This window comes from Mobula hypostoma, chromosome 7 (assembly GCF_963921235.1).
Source record: "Mobula hypostoma chromosome 7, sMobHyp1.1, whole genome shotgun sequence".
Classification (NCBI taxonomy): Eukaryota; Metazoa; Chordata; class Chondrichthyes; order Myliobatiformes; family Myliobatidae; genus Mobula; species Mobula hypostoma.
This window is the reverse complement of record NC_086103.1, coordinates 152,653,578-152,672,273: the sequence shown is the minus strand read 5'-3', so window position 1 is coordinate 152,672,273 and position 18,696 is coordinate 152,653,578. Positions and strand designations below refer to the sequence as shown.

Sequence of the window (18,696 nt, the reverse complement as noted above, 5' to 3'; positions counted from 1 at the left end):
ACAATATTCAGAATGAGTTTTAACAATTATTATATTTATTATAATGTTCTTGTTATTTTCCGTTTGTTCTTTTATTGATAAAGATAAATCTAGTAAATGAAAAGCAGCATGTACAAAATGCTGGAGAAACTCAGCAGGTTAGGCAGCATCTATGGAAATGAATGAACATTTGATGTTTGGGCCAAGACCCTTCTTCAGAACTGGAAAGGAAGTGGAAAGATGTTAGAATAAAAAGGTGGGGGTGAGGGGAAGAAAGATAGCTAGAAGGTGATTGGTGAAGCCAGTTGTATAGGAAAGGTAAAGGGATGGAGAGGATGAAATCTGATAGGGGAGGAGAGTGAAGCACAGGAGAAAGGGAAAGATGAGGGGGCCCAGGTAAGAAGCTTTTTTTAAAAACATGCCATGACACCTTTAAAGATTGTAAATCTTTGTCCCTTCTATATGAGCAACTATACTCTTAGTCCTCTAACACAACAGTTACAAGAGGAACATTTGAAGGCACTAAGGTACGGAAAAGAAAATTTTAGACAGGGACTAGGGACTATTGGCTGTAGGCCTTTCTTATAACACAGTTATTATGATATTCTCAAATTTTTCCTTTGTTCTTTTATTTATGAAGATAAAGATAACAAATGAAGCATTTTAACAGTTTTTTTAAACTGTCCTTTCTTGTTTAAAGATGAATATATATTCACAGATCTTTGCACTGTTGTATGAACAACTGTACTCTTAGTCCTCTAATACTAGATTATGTATTACATTGAACTGCTGTTGCTAAGTGAACAAATTTCACGACACATGCCGGTGATAATAAACCTGATTCTGATTCTGCAGTTATGACGGAAACATTTGAAGGCACTAAGCTACAGAAAAGAAAATTTAGACAGGGGCAGTGACTGTTGACTGCAGGCCTTTCTTGTTAGTGGAGCAAAGCTTTGAATGTTTAGGTGATGATTCTTTGAACTCCTGCCAACTGTTCAGCCGCAGGCAACTTCAATATTTTTGTCTGTTGTGTCTGTCATCACTGCTCATTTTCAACCTCAGAAGGTCGCTCACCAACAAAGGGTCCACTTTGTTATCCCAGCACAAAATCATACAGGTTGCTCTTTGACACCTGGATTTTAAGTAAATTTCAGATTTCACAATATCAATTGACTCAATTTGACCAGTTTACCCACTGTTCTGTTTGTAATGGTGCTTTAATGATATGCAGATTTCCGTGGAGACTCAGGAGCTCGATACGATCAGGACCATATTCTTGGGGCAGGCATTTCTCCTGAGCCACTTGTGGTATTTGCACACTGTACTCATGGATATTGCATTGTAATCTGGTTTTGAAATTAAACTCCTTTGGGCTCATTGGAAACAAATTTTGGAATTGGTGTCTCGATTGCACAGCTTCATCTTACCCCCTCTGATAAGTAACTGAGGAGGTAAATTCATGAAAAATAGATGACTGGCACAAAGATGGTACATTCTAAGAAAGAAGTCACTGATCCATAAGTGTTAATTGTGCTTGAGTACACAAACTCTGTACATTAATGGTATGGAACTTTTCTTAATGCACAATGACAATAGTATGTGAAAGAGCCTCTAGGTCAGGGATTCCCAATCTTTTTAATGCCATGGACCCTTACCATTAACTGAGGGATCTGTGGACTTCAGGTTGGGGACCCCTTCTTTAGGCTGATTTTGGAGTAGGTAACTTAGATACACAATTGTTATGAAAAACAGTCCTAACGTGCTGTTATCAAATGTCCTTAGGGAAGTGAAAGATACATTCAGGCATCAGAATCTAGTTGCAAGTAAACTGATTTTTCTGAGAGCCCAGTTGTAATCTCAGTGGAAGGAGGTAAGTGCAAAACTATCAGTGCTTTGTGAATTAGAATCAGTAGGCAATGTAGTTGTTTCTTGTGCAGATGATGAAGTCTTCTCTCAAATGATTGACAGTCAGAAACATACCTCTGAAAACAGCAGTGGTGTTTCCCAGGTACAACTGATTCTTTTGGGACCGAAAGGTTTCTCTGAGCGTGTTCTCATCCAAGTAGCATCTCAACCTCATCCAAGTAGCAGTTCTTCTCCTTGCATTTCCATTGCGATTCCTAAAATGATCCCTTTCAAAAAGTTGGGTTTTTTAAAATCTCTTAATGATTCAGAGCACACAATAACAAAAGATTCAAGATGAAAAGGTTCAGAAGCTGCTTCAAGAACAATATCCTCAAAATTATGTATTGCTTTACATAAGAAGAGGACAATGGATGAACTACAATCCAGATGGTCATTTCTGAAACTTTATTTGTTAGTGTTGGGACTTGAAGTGGCAGTATCCAGAGGACATGATCAGAAGTTTTGTGCTTAAGTGCAATGCAGTTGCCTTGAGAAATCTGGGAGAAATAAAGAGTTAGGTAAAGTCAAATACAATGGGTAGAGGTTTTACATCATTGTTTGTGAGCTAGGAAGAGAAAAAATACTTTTGCCAGCCTCCACACTACATCATTCCTCTAACAACCAGAAACTTCTACCTCTAAAGACCTCTCATAGATTTCAGCATGATTCTCTGACAGGTAGACTCATTCTTGCTGCTCACCCTCTGATTATCTTTCCAACACTCCTGGCTTTCTGTCACCATACCCAAACTGAAGCAAGATTTTCAATATCTCCACAGAGGTTCACCTGGCCTCTGATCTTCTCCATGATCTTCAACACCAATTTCCAATCTCCACTGTCTCTTTTCCAATTGACAGTCAGCTAGCCTCTCATACATTTGGCTGCTTATCAGGAAAAGGAGGAAAAGATGTGAAATAGGAACAGGAGCAGCTCTATCTTCCAGTCTACCCTTGAAAACATTTGATCTCAGTGCTTAACAATAATCCACCTATCTTTGCCTAAAAATATTTGAAGACAATGCTTTCACCAGCATTTGAGAAACAGAATTCTAAAGACCCACAAACAAAAACAAAATCATTTTGTTTTTGCATTAAACAGGTGACCTTTTATTCTCTCACAAGAGGAAATACTCTCACCACATCCATTCTTTTACAAAGATACAAAAGTACAATCTTAAATTGATTAGGAACCTCTTGGTTTAAATTAACATGCTCAAGTCTCTTCAGATTATACACCTCCTTATTCCTCAGGACTAATACTGCAGATGCAATGTTTCTTTGGTGCTTCAAGTCTCGGTGATCACTGAAGCGTACCACAAGGTCATCCTATTAATAATCCAGCAGGATTCTAGCATCTAATAGTTGATGTGCTTTGAATACACCATGGCCAGGATATCGACAACAACAGATGCTATTTATTCTTAAATGTGTCCTGGCAAGGAAATAACTGCGGCCATATGGATCCTTACAATGACTGATTTTTTGAGGTGGCATGGAAGGAGGAGTTATGAACTGTGTTTATTGTTGAAACAGAGATCAGTTAGATTAAGAATTTCAGAAGAAAGCGAATGACCAAACATTAGGTGCATGTGAAGAATAGCTAATAATCTGCCATATAGAGAAAACAACTATAAAATCAGAAAAAAATGATAATATGTTGTATTTACTTACAGTTAAATATTATATCCTACATTGCAAACTTTAAATATACATCAGATGTTCTTTATTGCCAGTATATTGCATTGGGAAATTATGGGGTTATAAAAGGTCTCACTATACATAAAAGGCCTTTTTTACAGTTTTTTTATGTTCTCTGATTCTTCTGCCTTTTGGTTTCCTTGGTTTGAACTACTGTACTTCAACCTGTTTTCGAGACAGAGATGAGAAATCCCATGTCCATAGTTTTTCAGTCCTGGCAAAAAATCTTGGTCGATAATTTACTTACTGATTAGGGAAAGAGATTGGGCGAATGAAATGTCAAGGCTGATGCATTATCTTTAACAAGGTGTGCCAAGTGAACAACTCAAGTCCTCAGTACTATTTATTTATTTACTTATTCATTATCACTAATTTCCTTTAGTATTTGCACAGTTTGTCAGTTTGTGTGTAGGTTTCCATTGTGATTCTATTGCACTTCTTTATTTTACAGTCAACGTCAGCAAGAAAATGAATCTGATGACATATACGTGTTTTCATAATAAATATACTTTGAACTTTGAAAACAGGCCTTTCAACCAAACCAGTTCAGATCACCAATCACGCTCCACAAAATGTTTTACAGCTACTGAAGCATGTTCACTGTTATAAAGGCACAAAGAGATCTCCTCTGTCAGTACTACATTTCATATTCTCTTACAACATAGAAGGAGGCCACTGGGCTATTATGCCAACTGTCAGAGCATTAGTATCAACCCCACCTCCCTTTCAAATTCCTTGCTACCTCCTACATATGTCCATTAACTTCCTGTCCTGATTCATCCACAGTCACCTACATTAGGAGTAATTTACAGTCCCAATTAAACTACACGTTGAAGCAATCAGGAGAATCCCCCATGGGCAAAGGGAGAATAACTCCACGCAGACATCACTGGGGTTCAAATGACCTGCATGTCACCACATTCATGGGCAGCCTAATGATTCTCTACCAGCAAGAACCACTGAATGTGGACAGCACCCTACTGCCAAAAAATCTGGCACTGGTTTGGAAATCATGATTCAGGAGTTAATACTGTATAAGATATCCTTGGACCGGAAGTACAATCTTGTGCCAAAGGCAAAAATGTCATTGGAATCATCTGAGGTCTAGCTCATGTTCTATGTATTATTTGTTTACCCTTTTACTACTCGACTATTTGTCATCTTTTGCACATTAGATGTTCGTCAGTCTTTGTTGTGTGTGTTTCTTTTGTGGATTCTGTTGTGTCTCCTTGTTTAGTGGGTGGTCCCAGGAACATGAATCTCAAGGTTATGCCCTGTACCATCTCATGTACATGGATCTCAGGAAAATAGAGGGCTATTGGTAACCCTAGGTAATTTCTAAGGTAAGGATATGTTCGGCACAGCTTTGACGGCCGAAGTGCCTGTATTGTGCTGTAGGTTTTCTATGCTTCTATTCTATGTTGTATATGATGTACATATTTTGATTATAAATTTACTTTGAACTTTGAAACTTGAAGTGATCTAAGTGTCTTTTAAGCATTTTTTTTCCTTATGGCTGTTGTTAGTAGTAATGTTTAATCCTTCAAACCAATTTCTCAAATCAGTCTGAAGATATACATTGGCAGCAAAACTACAGCACTTGTAATACTACAAAGATGGAAAACACAGGCAGAAATATTTGAATATGTCATTTAAAAGTTCCTGATAGGCTCAGCAGATTGCTCAAACTCTCATTGTATTGAAAACAAAAATTCTGTCCAGTTAAATGTCAAGATTAATGGAATTGCATTGTTTTATGCCCATGGGTTCTGAGGCAAACAGAATCCTCAAATAGGACATAATTACCAAAGTATCTACAGGGCATAATATTAATTCCATAATCATTACTCAGATACCTGGAAAATACTTGAAATAATTGTACTATTTTATCTTTCAACATTATGATTCCTCCTGCAATTATACTATTCTATTTAATGTCACGTGACATCCAATTTTTTCACTATTGTTGCCCATCCTGATAGTGAATGTTTTTTAATAACTTTGAAAGCATTAGTTGATATGCTTATACTGCATCTCACCTTTTAAGAGGCATTTAAGGTGGCACATTGATAACTTGTGTTTGCTAATTGTGTTACATACATTGACATTGTATATTTAAATTTGATGTAATGTTTCAATTTGTTTCCTCAGCATTGCAGCTCACTGTATTGCATTAGAAATGCTGTGTATTGACTAATGAGTACAGCATTTCTTATGGCTGTTGTAAGTAATAATGGTTAATACAGGGAAGCCACAGCGACCGGGTCTCTGGCTTTGAGTCTGTCTCTGTGGCTTAGAAGGGAAGTGGCGTGAAGCGGAGTGTAATAGTGAAAGGGGATTCTATAATTAGAGGAACAAGATGAGTTTCTGTGGGATGAAAGAGACACCCAGGTGGTATGTTGCCTCCCAGGCATAAGGGATGTCGTAGATTGATCCACAGCATTCTTAAGGGGGGGGGGGCGATGAATAGCTGGAGGTCATGGTACATATTGGTACCAACGACATAGGGAGGAAAAGGGTGGAGGTCCTGAAGAGAGAATATTGGGAGTTAAGTAGAAAGCTGAGAAACAGGACCTCAAGGGCAGATATCTTTGGACTGTTGCCTGTATCAGGTTCCACTGAAGGTAAGAATAAGATGATGTGGCAGATGAATGCATGCCCAAAGAATTGGTGTAGAGAGCAGAGTTTCAGATTTCTGGATCATTGCGATCTCTTCTGGGGAAAGTATGACCTGTACAAAAGGGATAGGTTACACCTAAACTCGAGTGGGCCCAATGTCCTTGTGGGCAGGTTTGCTAGAGGTGGTGGGGAGAGTTAAAATTAATTTGGAATGGGGATGGGAACCAGAGTGATAGGGTTGAAGATGGGGCAGTTGGTATCAAGTCAAGTCACTTTTTATTGTCATTTTGACCATAACTGCTGGTACAGTACACAGTAAAAATGGGACAATGTTTTTCAGGGCCATGGTGCTACATGAAACAATACAAAAACTACACTGAACTACATAAAACAACACAAAAGCTACACTAGACTGCAAACCTACCCAGGACTGCGTAAAGTGCACAAAACAGTGCAGGCATTTCAATAAATAATAAACAAGACAATAGGCACAGTAGAGGGCAGTAGGTTGTTGGCTCTGTACAAGTCCATTAGCCGCTGCACCTCCTCTCTGTATGCTGACTCATCGTTCTTGCTGATGAGATCCACAATGGTCGTGTCATCAGTGAACTTGATGACGTGGTTCGAGCTGTGTGTTGCAGAACAGTCGTGGGTCAGCCAAGTGAACTGTGGACTGTGCACGCAGCCCTGGGGGGCCCCCCTGCTCAGTGTGATGGTGTTGGAGATGTTGCTTCCAATCCGGATTGACTGAGGTCTCCCAGTCAGGAAGTCTAGGATCCAGCTGCAGAGGGAGGTGTTCAGGCCCAGTGGGCTCAGCTTTCCGATCAGGTTCTGAGGAATGATTGTGTTGAATGCTGAACTGAAGTCTATGAACAGCATTTGAACATACGTGTCTTTTTTGTCCAGGTGGGTTAGGGCCAGGTGGAGGGTGATGGCAATGGCGTCGTCTGTTGAACGGTTGGGACGGTACTCTCCACACTACAACTAGAAATTGATAAAGGTGATGAATACAGGATTGAAGGTGTTACATTTGAATGCAGACAGAATACCGAGTAAGGTGGATGATCTTGTAGCACAGTTAGTGATTGGCAGATACGATGTTGTGGGCATCACTGAGTTGTGGCTGAAAGAAGATCATAGATGGGAGCTTAACATCCAAGGATACACACTGTATCAAAAGGTCAGGCAGGTAGGCAGAGAGCATAGGGTAGCTCTATTGGTAAAAAAATGAAATTAAATCCTTAGAAAGAGGTGACATAGGATTGGAAGATGTAGACTCCTTGTGGGTAGAGTTAAGAAACTGCAAGGGTAAAAATCCCTGATGGGAGTTATATACAGTAGCCAGGATGTGGGGTACAAATTACAGTGGGAGATAGAAAAGGCATGTAAAAAACTAACGTTACAATAGTCATGGAGGATTTCAATATGCAGGTAGATTGGGGAAATCAGGTTGGTGCTGGATCCCAAAAGAAGGAATTTATAAAATACCGACAAGTTGGCTTTTTAGAACAGCTTGTGATTGAGCCCGCTCAAAGAAAGGCAATTCTGGATTGAGTGTTGTGTAATGAACTACGGTTGATTAGGGAGCTTAAGCTAAAGGAGATATTAGGAGATATTGATCACGATATGCTGGAATTCACTCTGCAGTTTGAGAAGGGGACACTAAAATTAGTTGTATCAGTACAGTGGAGTAAAGGGAATTACAGAGGCATGAGGGAAGAGGTGGCTGAAGTTAATTGGAAGGGGACAGAAGCAGGGATGATAGCAGAACATCAATGGCTGGAGCTTCTGGGTGCAATTTGGAGAAAGATACATCCCAAAGATGAAGAAGTTTTCTAAAGGGAGGATGAGGCAACCATTGGTGACAAGGGAAATCAAAGACAGAATAAAGCAAAAGAGAGGGCATATAATATAGCAGAAATTAGTGGCTGGCAGGGGGCAAATAGTGGAAATAAAGGGGACCTCTTCTGGATTGCTGCTGGTGACCGGTCGTGTTCTGCAGGCATCACTGTTGGATCAGCTTCTTTTCATGTTATATATCAATTATTTTGATGAAGAAATTGATGGCTTTATTTATGGCCAATTTTGTGGATGATATGAAGGTAGATGGAGGGGCAGGTAATATTGAGGTAGCAAGTAGCCTGTTTATTCATTTTATTCTGCTGTCTTCTCCCTTCCTCTCCACTCCTGATGAAGGGTCTTGGCCTTAAAGATTCACTGTTTATTCATTTTCACAGATGCTGCCTGACCTGCTGACTTTCCTCGAGTTTTTTGTGTGTGTTGTTATAGTCTTGGAGTCTTATAGCATTTTATATTTCCTCCAGCGTTTTGTGCGCGTTGTTGTAGTCTTAGAGTCTTATAGCATTTTATATTTCCTCCAGCTTTTTGTGTGTGTTGTTATAGTCTTGGAGTCTTATAGCATTTTATATTTCCTCCAGCCTTTTATGCGCGTTGTTGTAGTCTTAGAGTCTTATAGCATTTTATGTTTCTTATTGAAAATCAAAGTCAGCTGACTATTTTGTCGATGTGTTGTGAAAATGGCTTGACTTTATGCATTGTGAAGATGATTTGACGTTAATGTGTTGTCAAGATGCTTTCACTAAAATTGCAAGCATTTACACAAAGTTCATTGTTCTCACCTTTTTGTTCTTTCTTCCCGTTACAGCATTCTGTATGTTTTTCATTTGTTCTTAGCTTTCTCTAACAGAAGCAATCTCAGGATTTAACCACTTTCTTACGTCAGCCATGTAATGACCAAATACCAGTCAATAACGCTGACTTCTGATTCTCTGGTCAAGACTTCGATTACGGCATTCCCATCATGCTTCACACCTTGTCATGCTGAAACCCTTGACCCAGTGGGAGTCCTGCTGTCTCTGCCATAGTAAATCCAAGAAACACAATAGAATCAATGGATCATATCCAACAGTATGGACAAACAACTGATGTGCAGAAGGTAACAAACTGTACAGATACAAAAGAACAAAAAATAATAACAATAAATAAGCAATAACTATAGAGAAAATGACATGAAGTGTCCTTGAAGGTGAGTCCATAAGCTGTGGGAAGAGATCAGTGATGGGGCAAGTGAAGTTATCCCACCGGTTTGAGAGTCTGATGGTTGAGGGTCAATAACTTCTTGAACCAGGAGGTCCTGAGGCACCTGTACCTTCTTCCTGATGGCAGTAGCAAGAAGACAGCACAGCCTCAGTGAGGGAGTCCTCGAGCATGGATGCTGCTTTCCAGCAACAGTACTCCATATAGGTGTTCTCAGTGGTTGGGCGGGCTTTACCCACGATGGACTGGGCCATATCCACTACTTCTGTTGGATTTTCTATTCATGGGAATTAGTGTTTCCATAACAGACATTGATGCAACCAATCAATATGCTTCCCACCAAACATCAGTAGAAGTCTGTCAAGTTTTATCCAACATGCTGAATCTTCATAATCTCCTAAGGAAGTAGAGGCTCTGCTGTGCTTTCTTCTTAATGGCAACTATGTGCTGGGCCAGGGACAGATATGCTGAAATCATAGCACTGAGGAATTTACAGTTGCTGACCCCCTCCACCTCTGATCCCCTGATAAGGAAGAGCTCATGGACCTCTGGTTTCCCCCTCCTGAAGTCAATAATCATCTTCTTGGTCTTGTTGACATTGAGTGGAAGATTGTTGCTGAGTCACCAGTCACCTGATTTTCAATTTCCCTCCTATGTGCTGATTCAGCATCACCCTTGATTAGGTCCAATGGCAATGGTGTCATCAGCAAACCTAAATATGGCATTGGAGCTGTGCTTAGCCACACAGTCATAAGTGTAAAGTGAACAGAGCAGGGGGCTAACACACAGTCTTGTGGTGCGCCTGTGCTGATGAAGATTGTGAAGGAGATAGTGCTGCCAATCTGAACTGACTGACGTGTGCAAGTGAGAAAATTGAAGCTAAGGATTCAATTGCACAAGGAGCTGAGTTTTTGAACCTCATTGATTAGTTTTGAGGGGATGATAGTATTGAATGCTGAGCTGTAGTTGATAAAGAACAAACTGATGAATGCGTCTTTGCTGTCTAGATGTTCCAGGATTGCGTGAAGAGCCAATGAGATGGCATCTGCTTGTGGACCTGTTGTGCTGGTAGGCAAATTGGAGTTGATCTGAGTCATTTCTCAGGCAGGAGGTAATATGTTTCACCACCAACCTCTCAAAGCACTTCATCACAGTGGATGTAAGTGCTACTGGACGATAGTCATTGAGGCAGGTCACCATGTTCTCATGGGCATACGTATAATTCAAGCCTACTTGAAGCATGTGGGTACCTCAGACTCCCAAAGTGAGAGGATAAAGATATCAGTGAACACTCCAGCCAGTTGATGAGCACAGGTCTTTAGTACTTGGCCAGGTACCCCATCTGGGAAGGATACTTTCCTTGGATTCACCTACATGGAGGATGCTTTCATGTCAGCATCAGAGAATGAAACCACAGAGTCATTGAGGGTTGTGTGAGAGTGTTTCCATGTCTTGATGGTCTAAGTGAGCATAAAAGACATTGGGTTCATCTGGGTGGGAAGCCTTATTGTTATGTCATTTGGTTTCATCTTGTAAGAGGTGATAGAACTCAAGCTCTACCACAGCTGTTGAGCATCCTTCAGTGATTCAAGTTTAGTCTGGAATTGCCACTTGGCATGTGAAATGGCTTTCTGGAGATTGTACCTGGACCTCTTGTATCTCATTTGGTCACTAGACCTGAATTCCACCAATCAGACCCTGAGTAGATTGTGGATCCCTTGGTTCATCCAGAGTTCTGATTAGGAATGATTTTGTGGGGACTCACTTGTCTATGGCTGTTTTTATAAGTCCGTGACAACCATGGTGTATTCATTCAGATCATGTCTTGAACATGGCACCAACTCAAAGCAATCCTGTAGCCGTTCCTCTGCTTCCCACAACCACTTCATTGTTGTCCTTATCTCTGGAGCCTTGCTCTTTAGCCTCTGCGTGTATGTAGGTAGAAGGACAGCCAAGGGACCATATTTCTCAAAATGCAGTGTAGGAATGGAACAGTAGGCTTTCACAGTGGCCGAGTGTGTTGGGAACCATTGTACTGCAGGTTATATGCTGATGATAAAAGGGCAGAGATTTCTTCAAACAAGTCTGATTGAAGTCCTGGGATTATGATTTGAAATGCATTGAGATGGACTGTTTCTAGTTTTTGTGAGGACACATTCAATATTTTGAGTGCCTGATTAATGTTGCCTTTCGGTGGTATGTAAACTGTTGTCAGAACCATAGAAGGAAACTCTCTTGGTAAGTAGAACAGTCGGCACTTAATCTTTAGATGTTCCAAATTGGGGAAACAAAAACTCAGCAAAACCACCATGTCCAAGCACCACAAATAATTCATCACGAAATAAAGACTCCCACTTTTTGCCCTCTCCGAATCTTCTGCCAGTCCTGTGTATCGAGAAGCTGTCAGGTCTTACCAGCACATGCGGCATGTACATAGTGAACTATGTCCCTGTGAAAGGCAGAACACAGCAATTCCTCATTTCCCATCAATACAGCAATCTTGCCCTTAGATCCTCAAACATTCTCCAGCAATTGTACATTTGCTTACAAGATGCTGGGTAGAGGGAGTTTCTTTCCTTTGCGTCTAAGACTGGCTTGGAGTACTCCTCTCCTCCCTCTCTTCTGACCACAGTGATGCATCTTTGTCCATTTAAAGGTGAAGTACCTTCATGCTTGAGGGTTATGTCCTTCTTAAGATCGTGAAATCACCTGTTCATTAAGACAATTCAAAACTATTTTGCTTCAAGGGAAATTATAGGCTGCAGATTACAGTAAGAGTAATTCAGAAGAGTTAACTTAGAAGCTTTGTAAACATCCTGCAACATGTCACTCTGTTGCAACAAGCTCCATCTTAAGAAGGAGAGAAATTATGAACACAACATGGATGAGTACATAAATTAAGCTGAAGTTGCAGTGGAGTTCTGAGGGTATGATGCTCCACTGGAGATATAATCTTTTGGCTGAGATATTACATGAAGTCATTCTTACAACAAAAGGAAATATTTGAATTTACATGGTGTTTTAATGTAGCAAAATGACCTTTGTGCATCAGAAACAGAATCAGAATTGGTTTATTATCTCTGACACAGGTCATGAAATATGTTGCTTTGCAGTGGCAATACAGCACAATACGTAAAAGTTATTACAAATTATAATATAAATAATAGATAGATATTGTAAAAAGAGAGAAGATCGTGAGCTAGTGTTCATGGGTTCATGGACTGTTCAGAAATCTGATGTAGGAGAGGAAGAAGCTGTTCCTAAAGCACTGATGGTGTGTCTTCTCCTGTACCTGCTTGCTGCTGGTAGTAATGAGAAGACTGCATGTCCTGGATGCTGTGGTGACAGGCACATTTTTGCTGCTCTCAGGCAGGAGTTAATTCTAGCCATGACCAACTTCCCACAGGACTTCATCCCGTAAATATGAATGCTACAGCACAATAATCATTGAGGCAGCTCACACTGTTCCTTTTTCTCACCAGTATGATTGATGCTCTTTTGAAGAAGGCAGGAACTCTGACAGCAGCAGTGAGTAACTGGAGACCTCATTGAACATTCCAGCCAATTAGTTTGCACAGGTCTCAGTGCTCTGCCACGTACAACATTGGGGCCTGATGCCTTCTGAGGGTTCACTATCTTGGAAGATGTCCGGACACCGGCTCTGATACAGATATCATAAGATATCCCAGGAATGTTATCAGATAAAATGCAACAAAAGCACATTGTCAGAGTGTAGCTACTAATAATCTGCATGTATTGGTACAAGAGTGTAGCATCTTAATATGACTTGTATCTAATTCTTTGAATGCTACTGTGAAAACTTTGAATGCAAATTTTCAGCAGATTCTACCTTTGTAATACCAAAAGAAAACTCAAGACTTGGGCAACTAATTTATAAATGTGTAAATATGGAAATTGCTTGGATCTGAATTTTGTTTTTTGCATTATATGTATTTCACAAGAACAAAGAAATTGTATTTATGTGCCCTGGTGCTGGATGCCATGTTGTGTCCATGCTCTAATCCACTATTGATGGTATTTCACAGATGCATCCCTTGGACCTTGTGCCAGATCAGACCAGATGCAGGATCTTAAACACTATTGATTTAAATTAGAATTCTAAGCCTATGGATTAGGAGGCTAAGGGAAGATTTTGCCTAAATCCCTTTGCTTTAGTCTAATATTTTAAATTACATTCAATATATTATCAGTTAATTGATTTCTAAAATGAAACAAAAATGTTAACTTATTTATTTAAATTATAATAACTTTCTATCTCACTGATTGCCAAAACCAATGACAGCTTTATTGAAAATTAATCTTTGCCTCAGTCAAAGTTTTTCTTAAGTCAGGCTTCTGCATTGCACTATTCTATACTTGACAGTGCATAGGTCCAGTAAGAAAGTCCACTACAAATGACCTAGGCAAACACAGATGTGCAAAGGTTATGAGTGGCGGTTCCTGACTGCTGGTCTCATTCAGTGTCATATGTATCATTCAGCCCAATATAATTAACTGAATATTGTACATAATTGTGTTATATGGGGGTGAAGTATATGGGATCATTGCTGTCAAAGCCAACACATTGCCTATCCAAACTGCCCTATCAGCATTCTTTGCTGGGCCACTTCAGAGGGCATTTAAGAATCAACCATATTGCTGTGGGTCTAACAGCCAGACCAAAAATGGATGGCAGATTTCCTCCCATGAAGGACAATAGTGAACTAGTTGGATTTTTTTCAGAGCAAATGTGTAGAGCAGAAGGCCGACATTTCTTTAAAAAACAGCTAGTGTCTTATGCCAGCACTTGGCATCACACTGAAACCTCCTTTCACCTAAAAACAACTTTATCACAGCTTGAAATTTGATACTGCTGAACACACCATCATTTATTGACCCTATTCTTACTTCTAGGAAATTCGGTTTTTTTTGCAGTAGTTCTTGGTTAGTGGCACAAGTTTTTAACTACTACCTGCATACAGAGCAGGATGGAAAGTACAATCCTCAGAGGGATCCAGACAGTGGCATTCTGCATGATTTGGAAGCCTTCGATCCTCATGGCAGCTTATGCTGCCTTCTGGTATCTGCCAAGGGAGAAGATGAATTCAGCTACTCTGGAGTAGCAGCTGTGGTCATTGAACAGTTAACATAAGGAGGAAACAGGCTAATCTATCTGTTCTAAAGAAGGAGGCTGGCCTGAAATTTCAACTGTTTATTCCCCTCCATAGTTGCTAGGTTCCTCTAGTAATTTGTATATTGCTCTGGATTTCCAGTATCTGCAATCTCGTGTTTAATCTTTATGATTTTAGCTCAGGGCACTAAGTTTAGTAATAACATTGAAATGTTACTTTGCTGAGAGCAAACACAAACCAATGATTGAGGCACAAGTTTTATACATGTCCATCTGTTTTGTACAATTGGAGATAATCAACTTCATTCATTCAATGTTTTGTACTTTAATGTTAATACTAAATACAAATTGCCTGAATGGAATTGAAGCTGTCCGTATTACAAATAAAATATGTTTTGAAAAAATTCAATTATCTTCAGAAACTTTTCAATGTTCGTGACTTCTGTGCCTCAGTACAAAATTTACATGCAAGTTTTAAAAACTGCATTATCAACAAATCTAGATTTTATTTAATTGCACACTTCTTTTAATTAAAACAAGTATCAATTATTTACAGAGTGCAATCTTCCACCTGCTGACTGTATGTAACTAGAGAAAGACACCTGTGGACTACGCCATTCTCTTTGGATAAAAGGTATTTGTGATATAATTTTGATATTTTGTTATATATGTTCACATGTTTTTTTTGGAAATTAACTATTGCAATTATTAAGGAAAATTCATTGAAAGATAAACTGTATTTTTCTATATGTACATGAAACCTGTGGTGAAGAAAAATGGAATATCCCATGAGCATTTAAATAGTTGATTTCTCTCCATTTTGTTGCTTGGTCACTATGGCTGGTTATATGAAACCTGTAGACAGTTACAAGGACAATGTTACCTGTTCTATCTGCCTGCAGATATTTACCTACCCAGTGACTCTTAACTGTAATCACAGTTTCTGCCTAAAATGCATCCAAGGTCACCTGAAGTACAAGTCATCAGGTGATAATTATACATGCCCAGAATGCCGTGTAGAGTTTGTAGAAAAGCCAAGGTTGCTTAAAAATCCTACGCTAGTTGAAAAAGTCGAAAACCTGTCAAGATGCCAGGAAAAGAAAATTGTCTGTGACTACTGCTTTGAGGAACCTGTGCCTGCTGCAATGAGCTGTATTCAGTGTGAGACTTTCTTTTGTGTGACACATCTTCGCCCACACAGTGAAAGAGCATCGCTAAAAGATCACATTTTGGTTGATCCCACAGAAGCTATATCTTTGAGGAAATGTGAAGAGCACAAAGAAGCTCTTAAGCTTTATTGCAAGCAAGATCATGCAAGCATTTGCAGTCTTTGCAGTATTATGGGGAAGCACAAGAACCACTTGATCCTAACTGTAGAAGAAGCAAAAAATGAAATCCAGGTGAGTGTGAAGTAAGACCACTTAAAAATAACACCAATGGGCACCCCCAAGTTAACTGTATATTATTTGTATTATACAAGATATACTTCGTCAGTTCTTGCCTGAGTAGATTTATATCTTATTGTTATACGTCATTTATATAAATGTTTTGGAGATGAACGCACAAGGCTTGATCAGTAACTTTGCGAATGACATGAAATTAGGAGGTGTTGTTGACAGTGAAGAAGGTTATCATAGATTAGTGGCAAGTGGATTTCAATATAAATAAGTGTGAGGTGATACATTTTGGAAAATCAAACCAGCTTAGGATGGTGATGTTGGCCTTCATAAGTCAAGGCACTAAGTATAGGACTTAGGACATTATGTTGCAGTTGCGTAAATTGTTGGTATTTGGAATATTGTGTACAGTTTTGGTTGCCCGGTTACAGAAGAGATGTGGTTAAACTGAAAAGAGTGCAGAAAAGAGTTACAAGGATGTTGCCAGGGTTAGAAGGCTTGAGTCATTGGGAAAGGCTGGCCAAGCCAAGTCTTTATTCCTAAGAATGCAGTCCTTATAGATACTGTATGTATGAGGCATAGACAAGGTGGATGCTAACAGTTGGCGGTCAAGAAGGTGTTGAGTTGCAGTGTCCATTGAGGTCATGGCTCAGACGTTTGTTTTTAAGTTCATTTGGATGGTTTTGAGGACAGCGAGTGGAGTTACTGTATGTTTTGATGTACATTTTCAATGTATGTTTCTTTTCCCGAGGGTAGGGGCATTGATTTAGGATGAGAGGGTGACTTAAAATGGACCTGAAAGGCAAATTTCCATGCAGAGGGTGGTGTGTATACGGAACAAGCTCCCAGAAACGGTTGAGACAGGTACAATTGTATCATTTAAGAAGCACTTGGATAGGTACATACATGGAGGCGTGGCACTCGGAGGGATGTGGGTCGAAGGCAGGAAATTAAGACCGGCTGGGTGGGCATGGTCTGGTTGGGTCAAGGGGTTTGTATTGCCCTATGACTCTATGCTTAGGAAGTGGTACTGATGTTTAAAATAAAGGTGAAAATTTCAGGTAATGTGTCCTTATTGATCTTAAAGTGCATAGTGGAGATAATATAAAAATAACATCTGTATGGAGTGAAAGGAATGAAAATTAATGAGAATTCATTTTCTCAGAAATGCATTTAGGGAAACTTGGCAGCCCACTGGAACTTAAACAGATAAATGAGTTGGCAAGTTTGAACTCACCCACCATATATTGTCAATTGTGAAGGGAGAAGTTGGGATGAGGTCAAGCTTTCATTGTACCATGAGATTGCTGATAAAGACAGAAAAAAAGGCCCTAGTTCCTAGATTGTTACTTTCAAAAGTACCATGAAGATAAAAAAAGATCCTGAGATTTCTGGGGTCGTCTTCAAGTATGTAATGTCTGCACTTAGAGAAGATGTAAACAAAGCCTTTTCATGGAAATAGGATGGGAATGGATATTTTAATAATTTTTCTAAAAGCAGATAGCTCTGCAGCAAAAAGAAAGCTAATTTGGAGTTCCGAGAAATGTAATATCACTATCTAATTTTCAAATGAATACATTTCAATATATTGATTTTATTCACTGGCCTAGATATTTCAGGAGGCATACATATAAACAGGAATAAGACATAAAAGTGTGCAATATACCTAGATGGATAGGTAGTATGTTATACTGAATTTCAACCCTGATCATTCTACACTGAAGTTGCAAACTTGAATAAAATGAATAACTCAAAGATAGCACTGTCCTCAGTTGTTGCCAAGATACTTGAAATGGTCAGATCCTTATAAATAGAGTTTGGCCTACAGTCACTGGATCACTTACCACTATACAATTAGATTATGGCACATCTGTACCTTGGCCACATTTACCTAACGTTCTCTTTGAAGTTTATAATTTACAGCCCAAAGTCAAAAAAAATTTACCAGTCTCCCCTAACTCTTCTGCTGGCTGAATCCTAGTTTTCCTCTACCCATTGTGTATAAGATTGCTTCTTGATACAACTCCAAAATTAGATCCTCTAGTTCTGAATTCCACTCACCAGAAGAAATTATCTATATATCCTTTTGAATCATCTTAACACAATAGTTTGATTATTTCTGATCTTAACTTAACTCTTTTCATTCCAGTAAACAACCCCCATCCACTCTTCCCCACTCTGATCGTTTACCTCTTCTCACCTACCTATTACTTCCCCTTGAGTCCTCTCCTCCTTCCCTTTCTCCTATGGTCCATGCTCCTCTCCTAACCTTTCTAGTCCTTTACCTTGCCTACCCACTTGTCTTCACCCATCACTTTCCAGCTAGCTATGTTCTCCTCCCTCCACCTTTTTGTTCTGGCATATTCCCCCTTTCCTCTCAGTCCTGAAGAAGGGTCTCGGCCCACCTATTTACAGTATTCATTTCCATAGATGCTGCTTGACCTACTGAGTTCCTCCTACATCTGTTTATGATTAACTTTTTACTATCTTTTATAATTCTGTTGAAATCTTTTCCAAGGTTTGGTTCTGAAAAATGAAATTAATACTCTGTATTGGTATGGTCAAATTTCTGAACAACTGAATTTTTTACAAATACTTTGAACATAAATGACTACCCTTTTTGCAAGGTGCTCAAGTTGGAAAATAATGTCTGAAGTTGAAGTTGGAAAAGTAGTAAGCAAAGTAAAGAGAAAGCAGAAACAAAACAGCAAATGAGATCAAAATACAGAAAGGAGTTCAAATTAGAAATGCGACATGTTATATCTAAATGCTGCAGCATTTACAACACAGTGGATAAATTACGATGACACAAATAGAAGTAAATGGGTATAAACTAATTGCCACTGTGGAAACAGTTGCCTGGTGACCAAAGCTGGTAAAATAGTTAACATTTGGGGAGGATGGGCAA

The 18,696-nt window shown here is 39.3% G+C and overlaps 1 protein-coding gene and 1 long non-coding RNA gene across 7 annotated transcripts in view; one reads left to right on the top strand and one right to left on the bottom strand.

Annotated features, from left to right (window-relative positions):
• Positions 1 to 2,081: 2,081 nt before the first annotated feature.
• Positions 2,082 to 18,696, bottom strand: part of LOC134349669 (uncharacterized) — a 49,362-nt gene continuing 32,747 nt past the window's right edge. The window contains exon 5 of the long non-coding RNA XR_010018748.1: positions 2,082 to 2,114. This is a non-coding gene — a long non-coding RNA (uncharacterized LOC134349669). The remainder of the gene's footprint in view (positions 2,115 to 18,696) is intronic.
• LOC134349668 (E3 ubiquitin-protein ligase Midline-1-like) overlaps positions 15,238 to 18,696 on the top strand; it is a 51,703-nt gene continuing 48,244 nt past the window's right edge. For all 6 annotated transcript variants that reach the window (XM_063054325.1, XM_063054326.1, XM_063054327.1 and 3 more), the window contains exon 1: positions 15,238 to 15,791. In XM_063054325.1, the coding sequence (XP_062910395.1) occupies positions 15,240 to 15,791 (552 nt within the window). In that variant the 5' untranslated portion in view covers positions 15,238 to 15,239. The remainder of the gene's footprint in view (positions 15,792 to 18,696) is intronic.